This window comes from Mytilus trossulus, chromosome 4 (assembly GCF_036588685.1).
Source record: "Mytilus trossulus isolate FHL-02 chromosome 4, PNRI_Mtr1.1.1.hap1, whole genome shotgun sequence".
NCBI classification, from domain to species: domain Eukaryota; kingdom Metazoa; phylum Mollusca; class Bivalvia; order Mytilida; family Mytilidae; genus Mytilus; species Mytilus trossulus.
The window spans coordinates 78438010-78452235 of NC_086376.1; the positions used below are offsets into that span (position 1 = coordinate 78438010).

The 14226-nt window shown below is 34.6% G+C and overlaps 1 protein-coding gene across 1 annotated transcript; it reads left to right on the top strand.

Moving 5' to 3' along the window:
- Nucleotides 1-6872: 6872 nt before the first annotated feature.
- Nucleotides 6873-11202, top strand: LOC134716827 (lactase/phlorizin hydrolase-like). The gene is made up of 4 exons (XM_063579838.1): nt 6873-6887; nt 9142-9420; nt 9920-10103; nt 10964-11202. The coding sequence occupies exons 1-4, from the start codon at nt 6873-6875 to the stop codon at nt 11200-11202; spliced, it is 717 nt and encodes a 238-aa protein (XP_063435908.1).
- Nucleotides 11203-14226: the final 3024 nt, after the last annotated feature.

A 14226-nucleotide genomic window follows, 5' to 3' on the forward strand; every position in this document is an offset into this window, starting at 1 on the left:
TTTTACATTAAAATTTATTTTTGTTATAAAATTTGTAATTTCGGTGTTTATAAGTTAAAGGTTTGTACGTAGTCATATATATTTTAACAGTAACTGGAGTGTCTGGTATATTTTTTTAACAGAATTTTAGACTCTGCGTATATATAGAGTTATAGGACGATGTGGTAAAGGTGTAAAAGAGACAACTTTCCATCCAAGTCACAATTTATAAAAGTAAACCATTATAGGTAAAGGTACGGTCTTCAACCCGGAGCTGCTGCTTTGGTTCACACCGCACAGCAGGCTCTAACGAGCACAAACAAAAATATTAGTGTAAAACCATTCAAACGAGAAAACCAACGGTCTAATCTATATAAAAAAAACGAGAAACGAGAAACAGTTAAGCCTTAGGAACCAAATCAACAAACGACAACTTCTTAACATCAAATTCCTGAATTAGGACAGGTACAAACAATTGTAGCGGGATTAAACGGATTATGTACATGAAGTGAAAAAACTGAGCACGTCTGCTTCTGTCTGTTGGAAATACAAATATATATAAATTATTGTTCGATTCCTTCCGCGTGCAAAACATTATTTGGTGATACATTTTTCATTGTTATTTATTTAGGTTAAGTAAACTACCCTCCTTTAAGAGTCATACAGATAACCAATCTTCTAGCTGTCTGTAGGTCAAGGCTACTTGGAAAGGAGGTATTATACCTTACCTTATAATGACTTCACAGTTCAGCTAGCAAGCAATTTACCGAAAGATACTGATTACGTTTAACAACACCAAATGCAATCGGCTGTATAAACGGTACTAGTTGAACTGCTCAAGACGAGCTTTTCCACATTTAATGTCTATTCCGTTTGAAAACCAAGCTTGAGCGGGGGCATTCGTGTCCTCAGACGCATTCTTCTTTAATGTTTTGTATTTCATGTTGTGTGTTATTTGACAAAAAAATAAAATTTACGCGCGTTATTCAATGCGCACTAAATTGTTTATGTTATTTTTCATAGACATAAAAAAATATTAGTCATTCCTTAAATATTAAATGTATGGATTTTCATAATAATAATGTCTGGAGATTTTGCAAGACACAGATAAAGAGAGAGATGCTTTGTGATTATTTATTTTTGAATCTTGATAACAGTGTATTGCTAACCATGGATTATATAGGACTAATATAGTATTAAGTGTGCATCTACTTAAATAAATAAATAAACAAAGATTTAGTTACAGAGTCATATCCAAACATAGCAGTGAACAACGCAGATATTTTAAAATATAAGAGATACTAAACCTGTCTAAGCGACAACATGTCTTTCATCGTCTAATTTGGTGGTACAAGAGCTATGGAAATATTCCTTGGATGTGTATTGCTTAGTTTCAATGGATATCATAGTGTGATCGGCACGGATGATTTTTATTATGAAACCTTTCCGAATGACTTTCTATGGGGTGTGGCAACTTCATCCTACCAGATAGAAGGCGCGTGGAATGAAGGAGGTATCTTTATCATTTATATTGCCCTAACAAAATCAGTGTGTCGTAGAAAAATCTTGAAGTTTTGGGATTGATACAAGTCATAATCTAATAATGAAAAGATTCCTATCATAATAGTTTAACTAAACTAGAGGCTCTAACAAGTTTGTGTCGTGTGAATTTTCAACAGAGGCCTATCTAACATTGTAGATGAGAATAGAATTCATGGTAAAAATCATTGTTATTCCCCTTGTAATGTTGATCATTTAATATCTACTAGTTAGATTGTGATCAAAACACAAAAGAGTGTAAAAGAAATATATAAAGAGTGACCGTTTACTAACTGTATTGACAAAATCTGACTTGTTATAGGATCTTGCCTTGCTGATCATTTTTGTGATTAAAATTTTGTCTATTTTTATAATATGTTTTTACGATATTAAGTAAAAACGCAAAAAAATGTTAAAAAAATCGTCATCAAAGGGAAATTCTAGAGCCTCTAGTTTATAAAAAAAAAATAGTGATATTATCAGTTTCTAAAAAAACAAATATTGTTCCTGTATGTTATTGGAAAAAAGTTGTTCCTAGAATAAAAGCCTAAAGTGCCTAGGGGCCACTTGAGGCCTAATTCCAGGTGCGGGGTGGCTTTCGGCTGTCATCTGCCGTTTTGTCGGGTTCTTGTCTCTTAAACATATAGAACCATATTCAAAACAGTGTGGTCCTGGCCATTGATTGACGACCTAAATTATCCCATTGACTGGGGCAGATTAGGTGAACGTTTGTCGGTAACAATCACTGCTCACTATGTACTTGTTAAAGACACTGATTCTGTGGGGTCACCAAAGGTTCTCAACACCTAAATAAAGCAATTCGAAAAACGAATCCGGAATAATACGATGTGTTGATTTATATTAATAATATAAATCAAAACATAAAGGTTATACCTGAATAATTTTTCGAATTATCTTTATTATTAAAGGCGTTAAGAACCTTTGATGACCCCACAGTTTAAATTCTATAATAAGTAAGAAGTGAGCAATGGTCGTTACAGACAAACGTTCACCTAATCTGTCCCAGTCAATGGGATAATTTAGGTCGTCAATCAATGGCCAGGACCACACTGTTTTGAATATGATTCTATTCCCAATTACCATTCTCAATTTTATTTTATTTCTATAAACAAAACACAAATTTAAGCAAAAATCGTCATTCAAAAGCAACATTCGTGCTAAGTGCACCAATAATTTCGGCTTTTAAGAAGTTTTTTGCTTATAATAAATTGATGCTGTTTGTATACATATTCTCAAGTTTCTTTTGTAATTATCATGACAGGGGAGCGAAGAAGTAAAACAATTGCGGAATCCTGATGAAGGAGTATTATTTCGTCAGTTGCTTTTTTAGGACATTTATCATGGAATACCTATTAAATATAATAATATAAATCTCGTCATTAACAAAATTATGCCTTTTCTTCTTTCTTTTTTTTATCAACAAGAGAAATTGTGTAAATGTAATGCAACAAACAATTACAATTTGATTTGATCTTAAAAATTATTAAACAAACTTTGACATTTGAGAAATCAAAATCAAATAACAGACAAAGAAAAAAACATCGAAAAAGTAACATATCGCACTTGATACATCAACTTTCCAAAAGTAGGCACGTATTTAAACCATGTTAGGGGAGGGTTCAGCAGAGGCAGATTCAGGGAGTGATCCCCTTATAGAGCTTCATATAAGATAAATAAAAGTTTCAGTCCAAAAGTTGTTAACCACGCCTCATTGTGTATGTGTCTGTTCTAAATCCGAAACTAATTCACTGTTTTTTTTTTAAAGTTCCACCAGCAACACTTTAAAACATTACAAAACATATGTACAACACAAGTATCATGATAAAACAAAGCAATGTGACATTTTGAACCGTACTGTAGACAATTCAATAACACAACATTAATCAGGTTAAACTAAATACAGACATACCATATTTAGTTAACCTTAATGCCCGCGTCACACTGTCCCGATTTTTATATACGATGGACACCCGAATGCGAAAATTGTAAGTTCGCACGAAGTTGGTCCCGATTTCTTTAAAATACCAAAGAGTTACCGAAGCAAGTACGATGAATAACGAAGTCTATACGATGGTGCCGAAATTACATACGATAGGAAAAGATGGACATACGAAGGTTAACCAAAGACTGGTATTTAAGCTTCCTATCTCAGCCGAAGCCTACACGATGGATCACACAGGCTACACGATGGATTACGATGGTGGCGCGATGGCCATACGATGTCTAAAAGACGTCATGTACAGCTCACGATGCATTTAAATTATATGCAATATAATACAAGTATACAAACGATCTAAAATGCGTTCTACCTGTTTTGAACTTTTTTATGATACGAACAGAATTTCGAGAACATATCGTTTCTGTACAAGTCTGACATTGACATGCATGGCGGGAAATCGATCTTTTCGTCTAATTCTTATAAAACTTAGTTTAGTATCCCCTCGCCTACTACATGCAAGTTGCGTGTAGATAAAATTGTTATGGACACTCTAGAACCAAAATGCTCAAAACTTGGTATGGTGTTATTTGTTAAGAATATCTTAAGCGCTATTGACTTTAAAGTTCAAAGGTCAAGATCACAGTGGCAGTTGTAATACAAGGCAATATCACCCTTGTGGACACTCTAAAACCAATATGCTTCAAAAGATTTTAACCATATTTGGTATAATGTTATTCCTTGTAATTATCTGACATTTTTTACGTTCAAGGCCAAAGGTCAAGGTCATGCAGATGGACATGTTTTTTTCTCATTGAAATAGCATAATACACAGGAAATTGGTTGCTCATTTATTTACCTGCTGGTTCAAAAGACAATATTAAAGGTATTTCCAGCTACTGAATGTTTTGGTTGATTTCTAAAAAAAAGTTTATGTATCGAATATGCATATTCGATTTATCATTTTCTGCATGTGTCATATACAAATATAGTGTCCATAGTTGTCCCCAATATGTTACATACAAGGGGATGCCACGCTCGGCATTGCCTTGTTTGAACTGTAAAATGTGTTCACTAGTCTGAATAGTCACCCATAATTATGCCCATGTTTACTGATCTATCTTAAAGGTAAGGTAACGGGTTCGTTGATCCCTTTTATTAAAAAAGAGCTCTTTCAAGGAGAATATCATAATAATATAGACAAAAGGAAGGATGTGGGAAAAGCAACAAATGCGGCAAAATATGATATATAGAAAACAAAATGGTTAAGGAGTAAACATTCGTGAGACAACAACTCAGACGATACATAAAAAATCAGAATAATGAAGAAAAAGTTGGTTTCCCTATATGATTGTACCTGCAGTGTTGGTGTACGAGGCGCGTATATGATTTTCATTATGTTGATATGAAAAAATTGACAAAAATAATATTTTCCTTGTAAAAGTAAATCCTGGGCCTGTAATAGCTGCTCTTTTTGTTCCATTTAAATCAATAGAAACAACGCTGTCGCCTTTCTTGTTCTCATAGAATCATATGATATGAGCTCCATGTTTTGTGAACGTCTTTCTTAACTGTCGTATTAGACTGAGTAGTGCATATCGCGCATTGCACTTTAAATACATGTTAGCGCGAAAACTTCCATTTAGCTGAATGTATTGCCGTCGTAGTTCCATTTTGTCGCCTTCGTACTTTTATTCGATGGCAACACGACGGGATTACGAGGTCTTCACGAAGTCTTGTTGCCATCTTAAGACCTTCGGATAGCTTCGTGATTAATTCGTGTAGACATCGTAATGTCAAAACTGCCCGAAGGAAACGATGGAAACACGAATGCACTTCGATGTTCAAAGATGCATTCCCGGTGACATTACGATGGTGAGGATAGTGATACGAACTCATTACGAACCATCAACATCGGACGCACCTATGGGGATTTTTTAACATGTTAAAAAATTTAGAACCGTTCCCGAAGTTGTCTCCGAAGGCTAGAAAAAGTGGCCGATGGTTCTACGATTGTTAAAGATGGCACTACGAATAGCCCGATCTGGTTACGATCAGTCCCGATTATGAAAATTTCCATAATCGTGTTGCAATCGGCGTAAAAATCGGGACAGTGTGACGCGGGCATTAGTCTTGTATGACAGAAGCAAGTATGCGTCGCCATTTATGTTTTAGTTATATTGATTTAAATTAATTTTATAATTGATGTGATTGATGAATGTATATCCAAACGTCTCCATTATTCATGTTTACCTCCAGGAAAATCAGAACATATATGGGACAGATTTAGTCATGACAATAAAAACTGGCATAACGATACAGGTGATGTAGCATGTGACAGTTATCATAAATATATTGAGGATGTTCAACTAATCAGAAGTCTTGGGGCAAGTTCTACTTATTTAATGATAAATTTTCGTTAAAGTTAGAGTTATCTTCCCTGCAAGCTTTGTCGGAGAAAATTAAACTTGTTATAATGATCGCTAGACTTTAAGAAAAAAGACGTTTTTGAACAATTTTTCATTTGTATTAGCCTTAATTTATATATATATATATATATATTTGTGACTGTATCTTACATTAATTTGTAGGATTCTTTACTATAGATAATTGAGCTGATCTGTAACAATAACATCTCCATGCCTTATAGAATCATATTCAAAACAGTGTTGCTGTAGCCATTGATTGACGACCTAAATTATCCCGTTGACTGGGACAGATTATGTGAAAGTTTTTCTGTAACGACCACTGCTCACTATTTACTTGTTGAAGACACTTAAACTGTGGGGTCACCCAAGGTTCTCAACACCTAAATAAAGTAATTCGAAAAACTAATCAGGAATAATACGATGTTTGATGTATATCAATAATATAAATCAAAACATACAGGTTATTCCCGATTAATTTTTTCGAATTATTTTATTATTAAAGGTATTAAGAACTTTTGGTTACCCCACAATTTAAATTCTATAAAAAGCAAGTAGTGAGCAGTGGTCGTTACAGACAAACATTCACCTAATCTGTCCCAGTCAATGGGATAGTTTAGATCGTCAATCAATGGCCAAAGCCACACTGTTTTGAATCTGATTCTATATCATGTACTGTAGTACGACGCTAGATTAAAACTGTCGAGGAAAGGTAACACACGGCCACAAAAAGCTTTACTTTTGTAGAGCCCAGGTGGTCGTGTGGTCTAGCGGTACGGCTGCAGTGGAGGCAATTTGGTGTCATGATATCACAGTTGCATGGGTTCGAATCCCGGCGAGGGAAGAACAAAACATTTGCGAAAGCAAATTTACAGATCTAACATTGTTGGGTTAATGTTTAGACGAGTTGTATATATACTGTAACATTGTAACATGACGTAGTAAAGATATTTCCTCAGACTTGCTGTACAATGTGTTTGAATTTGGTTGGTCTTCAAGTTTTAAGTTATTTTAGAACATTAAAATTACCGATGAACTGATTTACACATGTTAGAAATTTAAATAAGGACTTAAATTAATTTTGGTTTTGCATTTACATGTTTTTCGTACTTTGAAAATTAAGCTTCGAACTAACGATAAAAAGGTCGCTTTAAATAGCACTAGCGATCTTATAACCTAGGTTTATAAAAATAGCAGAAAAGGTAAACGGTCATCATGTACGTATATTTACATTACTACTGTAACGTGTAAGCAGGCGTTTATATCCTAACGTCCGTTCCAGTCAATACTTGGATCTAAGTTGTCCACAAACAATTATTATACGTACGGTAATGCTAAAAACTACAACTATCTAAATTATGCACAATGAACTAAAATATACACACTGACAGACCGAAAGGGACAGTTTGTTACTACTAGACAGTGCAGCCTGGTACAAGTTGTCCGCCGATTGGGACAGTCTGTCACTACTAAACAGTGCGACCTGATACAACTTGTCCTCCGAGAGGGACAGTCTGTCACTACCAGACAGTGCGGGTTGGAACAACTTGTCCTCCGAGTGGGACAACCTGTCACTACTAGACAGTGCGGGCTGGTACATCCTGTCCTCCGAGTGGGACAGTCTGCAATGTCAATCCGTTCTACTTGTACGTTTACTTTGTATCCGGTACAAAGTGTCCTTTGAATATTAAGGCTCTTACTAGCGCTTAATATGGGGACGAAGTCCCCAATTACGGTAGAAAAATCAATGAAAAAAAAAAAAAAAAAAATCTGGGAAAATTTCCCGAATTTTTCATTGTACTAATGAACTCAAAATCGTTAACATTTTTTTTCAGATCTAGTTCCTGTTCCGGTTTTCCCGCATTTGCGCAGAAATCTGTCTTGTTTGCATGAGACTTTGATTTTTTTTTATATTTATCAGTCTAGTAAAACATAAGATTGGATCTCAATACAAATTCAATTTTAATAATTGTTTGATATGAAAAAAAACCCGTTACGTTACCTGATGAAAGCGTTTCTTTTGTTTACATCGAATATGACGTCATAACTTAAAGAACGTCACAGCTAATTCCCTAACAACAGAACCAAAATCGGGAACGTTACGTACGGTATTTCGGTTTCTTTTATCAACATGATTGAATTAAGAAAATAAAACATACAGACTTCGTCCCCATTCACAGGTTATGCCTGCCTCATATTATGGGGACGAAGTCCCCAATTATGGTAGAAAATTCAAAATTCAAAAAAAAAAAAAAAAATCGGGAAAATTTCCCGAATTTTTCATTGTACTAATGAACTCAAAATCGTTAACTTTTTTTTCAGATCTAGTTCCTGATCCGGTTTTCCCGCATTTGCGCAGAAATCTGTCTTGTTTGCGTGAGACTTTGATTTTTTTTTATATTTACCAGTCTAGTAAAACATAAGATTGGATCTCAATACAAATTCAATTTTAATAATTGTTTGATATGAAAAAAACGTTACGTTTCCTGATGAAAGCGTTTCTTTTGTTTACATCGAATATGACGTCATAACTTAAAGAACGTCACAGCTAATTCCCTAACAACAGAACCAAAATCGGGAACGTTACGCACGGTATTTCCTTCTCTTTTATCAACATTTTGAATTAAAAATATAATACATACAGACTTCGTCCCCATTCACAGGTTATGCCTGCCTCATATTATAACCAACGTACGCTCTGTGGACTTGTGGCGGCTCATCGACAGCCAACCGACAGCCTCGAGTGCCGTTTCTCACTCTCTTATATACCCCAAGGCGACTATACTATTTACTTGATAGGGGTGTTCTCTAAATGTTACCCTTACGGAGCATAGAGAGTCCATTACGATCACCCCTATAACTTTCGACCCTGCCACTAATTTCCCCGCCAAACGTCTAAATCCACACAACGCTTCTTTCTGTATAAAATATGCATATATGATACAAGATTCTCCAGATTTATAACCATAACGACTAATAAACATTACACTACTAAATATGATAATGTAGATATTTCGGGTACTGACTGTATGTGTAGAAACTGTGACTTTGTTTAAAGGTATTGGAACAATCTAAGAAAAAAAACATAGCTATCCTTTTCCTTATTCCCAGGAAATAATATCTATAGTTGTTTTCAGCCTTTTCCGCATCTCTTTTTTGCTTCGCATCACGGTCAAGTTTGCACAAAGAATAAGAAAGAATACTATACAAATATGCTTTACTTGACCATTTTACTTTCAGGTTGACTTTTACCGATTTTCTATAGCCTGGACACGAATTATTCCAGATCCAATAGCTTATAGAACTGGTAGAAACAAAAGCTTAAATCAACCTGGAGTCAATTACTATAATAATGTAATCAACGAGTTAGTTAAATACAACATTAAACCTTTGGTCACTCTCTATCACTGGGATTTACCACAAAGTCTTCAGGAGAAGATTGGAGGATGGAATGGCTCTGAAATAGTAGAGTATTACAATGACTACGCAGACGCAGCATTTAAAACATTTGGCGACAGGGTACGTCGATCGTGCATTGTTAATGATTTTTTCACCCTTGATCGGTCCCTCTATGTTTGAACACGCTGTAGGTCTATATAAAAAGATACTTCTCGATCTTTTCGAAACAAATAACAAATGTAATAACGTATTTTACATGTTATATATACAAGTCTAATCCATTAGAGACAAATGAGGTACATGCATTATTGTTGATCATATGTGGAAAATAAAACACTTCGAATATGGTTGCCTTGGCAGTAATTCTAGTTGACATGACTATAACATTTAACTCATAGTAGACAAAGTTAATTGCGACACATCCAAGTTAATATAATTGACTAGATAAGTTCCAAAACAGTACATCGCTGCATTGAAGACCTGTTGGTGACCTTCTGCTGTTGTCTGTTCTACGGTCGGGTTGTTGTCTCCTTGACACATTCCCTATTTCAATTCTCAATTTTATTTTTTACTTTTTAAGACAATAAAACTCATTCATGAAAACTTCTTCTTTAAACAGGTCAAACATTGGATCACGTTTAATGAACCCTGGGTAATCTGTTGGATGGGACACGGTTCTGCGGAATATGCACCCGGTATCAAAGAACCTTCTGTAACACCATACAGATGTGGTCATCACATTATCAAGTCACACGCAAAAGCATATGATACATACAAGCAGCGGTATAAAACTACACAGAAAGGTATCGTAGTATCCTACATAGTGTCACTTAAATGGAGTAGAACTAATATATCTAAATCAGTTATGTGGCTGTATTTGTGCTTCATATGCATATTTATCAACTTACAGAATAAAGATAAAGTGTGTTACGTAGAACTAGGTAGGTCTTGTAAATAAACTCATCATATAAATCCGGATTGAAATTTTATATTTGCACCAATCACTTGTTTCGTCTACAAAAATCTCATAAGTGGCCCTCGAATCAAAAAATGTTAAAAGGTCAAATAAAGTACGAAGTTGCAGAGCATTGATGACCTAAAATTCTTAAAAGTTTTGCCAAATACAGCTACAAGTAATAGATGCCGTACGCGATGAGGACCAGAGAAATTTGGACTGTCACAGGAAAATTATGGTACATTATGAGCGTCAGACATTTTGGCAACATACCACCTACGGATCCCTCAATGCATTTTTGTGATGGTTCTTAACGTGTAAAGAGCGTTGCACACTCAAACCTAGAACCGACTTTGGCAATGGTTCCCTGCTGATCGGAATAAGTCTTTAGTGACATTATTTCTATTTCCAAGTCACCCTAGTGGGGGAAGAGGAACACATTTTTTTAAAACACATTGCTTTATTTTTTCTGGTATTTTTTATAGAAAGCATTTATTTACAACTACATATATTTCGTGTCCCTTTTGAAAACACCACTCTTTATTCTCCCAAATGTATTCATATATGCATTTGCGTTCATTTATTCATAATATGCTGATCAAACTGTCCAATTCGAATGTGCATTTAAAATCTTACTCAAACATGATGATATATGATTTGCAATAAAATGCCCCGGTTATCATCATTGTAAAATTTAATCTCTTGTAGGTATCGTTGGTATAACGATGAATTCTGATACTATGCATCCTAAAAATGAAAGTAATCAAGAACACATAGATGCTGCAGAGCGTGGACAACAGTTCATGCTTGGTTGGTTTGCTCATCCTATCTACAAAGATGGCGATTATCCACAGGTTATGAAGGAAAACATTGGTGATCGTTTACCTAATTTCACTTCACAGGAAATTAAACTCAATAAAGGTGCATCGTCTTTTAATAATGCATGATACTTTTGAAACGAAGATGATTCTTATCCGAGCGACTTGTAAGATTTTTGCAATCACACGTCTTCTGTTAGGTTGAAAGTTTATTGTCTATCAGCTCATACACATAATTTTGTTATGTGATTGTGACATCTTCAACGAGTTTTTCATAATTTACTCCTTAAAATGGAATAACCATATTTTTTTTCTTTCTATTACAAGTTATCCTTAAAAATGTTATTTCTTCATAGTCAGGGGGAAAATAGTGATTCCTTAAATATTTGCCAAAAAAACATAATTAATGGAGAACAAATTTAGCATAAAGCTACTTTGCTAGAAACAGACAAAATATTAACCCCTCAAAGAGTATTTGCAAGGGTTCTTAACGTGACAGTCTATCTTTACGTGAGGCAATTGTTAAGTGTGTGTTAACAAATTGACTTTTTTATTAGGTAGCTTCGACTTTTTTGGACTGAATCACTACACGACTGTTTTAGTAGAACCAGCAAAGAAGGAGTTTGGTTTTCCAGGTGATTTGCGGTTGCAGCTTTCAAGAGATCCATCATGGACAGGGTAAGTGGCCATTTTGTTTGCGTCAACAACTAACACGCGTTCATTAGGAAAAGAAACTATAACTGTATATTTATATTAATAATAATTCATGCCATTTAACCGAGTTTTGAGTGTGAATTCACATTGCTACAAGACGTGTCACGGTACTTTTCTATCCAAAATTCATGTAATTAGTTTTGATGTTATATTTTTTTTATTCTCATCGGATTTTGTCTAATGCTTTAGTTAGTTCGTTTCTGTGTGTGTTACATTTTAATGTTGTGTTTCTTTTGTGTCGTTGCTATCCTCCTATATTTATCATAGATGCTAATTAAGACCAAACAACACATTGGCAGTATCTGGCCACAGCCTTTTTAATATTATTATTCTCATAATTTATACATATTGTTTATCACTGAAAAATGAGGTTACCCGCATATTTCTGATTATGACAACCGTACTGTCATATATATAGGAAGTACACCACTAATTCATGGTCCCATTACTTTCTTTGTTAAATTCCTCCATTTCTTTTCATTTTGAGTTCAAATAAAGTGGCAATCACTGCATGTCAAAACAACACTTTATGGTGTCTTCTTCTGAAAAATCAACATATTACCTTTAATGGCATATAAGAAAGAACTGGTTCCCGGATTTTCGGATGTACCAAAACAGGTACTTCAGATCTGACAAACAGACCAAATGTATCCTCTTTTTAACGTCCTCTTTTTCCATTAAATGCAATGAAACAGTAAACAATAATGCTTTGTATAAAGTTTCCCCTTGGAATATGTACAAAATGGCCTATCTCTATTATTCATTATATCTGTAGTTTTGATACAATTGAAGTTTGAAAAGTTCATACAAAAATGGCTACAGAAGGGTACATAAACCTTAAAACAATTTGGAAATCGCCGTGGAAACACAGGTGATGGATCGAAACCCTTACATTGTTCATCTAGATCTGTAGTAAATTATCATATTCATAAAACAAAATATTTTTTGATGCAGCGAATTATGCAAATCACAGGCCTTATAAATTCAAAGTTTTTGTTGGAAGGTTCGATAACTGCGATTAGACTTCTTCACAGGTCCTGTCTGTCCAAATGGCCAAATACATATATAGGTGTCAGTGAAACAATTGACAACTGAAACATCACCTGAAATTATAAATTACAACACAGCAGTATATTATTCTAATACATTGTATTTCAATAAATATACATTTCGGGAGGAGGGAGGGATTTTGAATAAAATTTTCCTCTGATAACAACAAGTTAATTAAGCAGCCTCTCCTGTTAAACTCGAATTAGAAAAGAATCCTGACGTCAAATTGTATGGTTCACTAACCACCAATGAAATTTGAGTTTTCTTAAACTCACCAAATTGAATGTAATAGTACAGCGCACCGTGATAACTGAATTAAGTACAGGACTTAAATTCTATTAATGCGTTTCCCTCAGTTTTAGTTTGTAACCCGGATTTTTGTTTTTCTATCGATTTATGAGTTTCGAACAGCGGTATACTTTATTTACAGACACGAAAACCGTAAAGAAATGGCGGTTATGTTATTGCTCTTCATCTCAAAATGATTGCGAGTCTTTATTATTTGCGCTTTGGAGCTTACCAACTCAATTGTTATTCATTCGTTTTAAGTGTGTGAGCTCTAGATTTTGCCGTATGATAAGGGACTTTCTGTTTTGAATTTTCCTCGCAGTTCGGTATCTTTGTGGTTTTACTTTTTTTGTACTGAATGTGACCTGTAGAAGTAATCTTAATTGTTCTTTTAAATAAAGGAAACGAATCCAGTTAACATACGAAACATTTATAATTTCTATATTGTAGGTCAGGATCATACTGGTTGAAAGTTGTGCCATGGGGTTTTAGGGATATGTTAAATTGGATTAAAAAAGAATACAATAATCCAAAAGTAATTATAACTGAAAATGGAATCACTGATAATAATGGAACAACCAATGACCCACACAGAATTTATTACTACCGACAGTACATCAGCCAACTACTTAAAGGTAAGTGGTCAACCAATGACCCACACAGAATTTATTACTACCGACAGTACATTAACCAAATACTTAAAGGTAAGTGGTCATCCAATGACCTACACAGAATTTATTACTACCGACAGTACATCAACCAAGTACTTAAAGGTAAGTGGTCAACCAATGACCCACACATAATTCATTACTACGGACAGTACATCAACCAACTACTTAAAAGTAAGTGGTCAACCAATGACCCACACAGAATTTATTACTACCGACAGTACATCAACCAACTACTTAAAGGTAAGTGGTCAACAAATGACCCACACATAATTTATTACTACCGACAGTACATCAACCAAGTACTTAAAGGTAAGTGGTCATTCAATGACCTACACAGAATTTATTACTAACGACAGTACATCAACCAACTACTTAAAGGTAAGTGGTCAACCAATGACCCACACATAATTTATTACTACCGACAGTACAT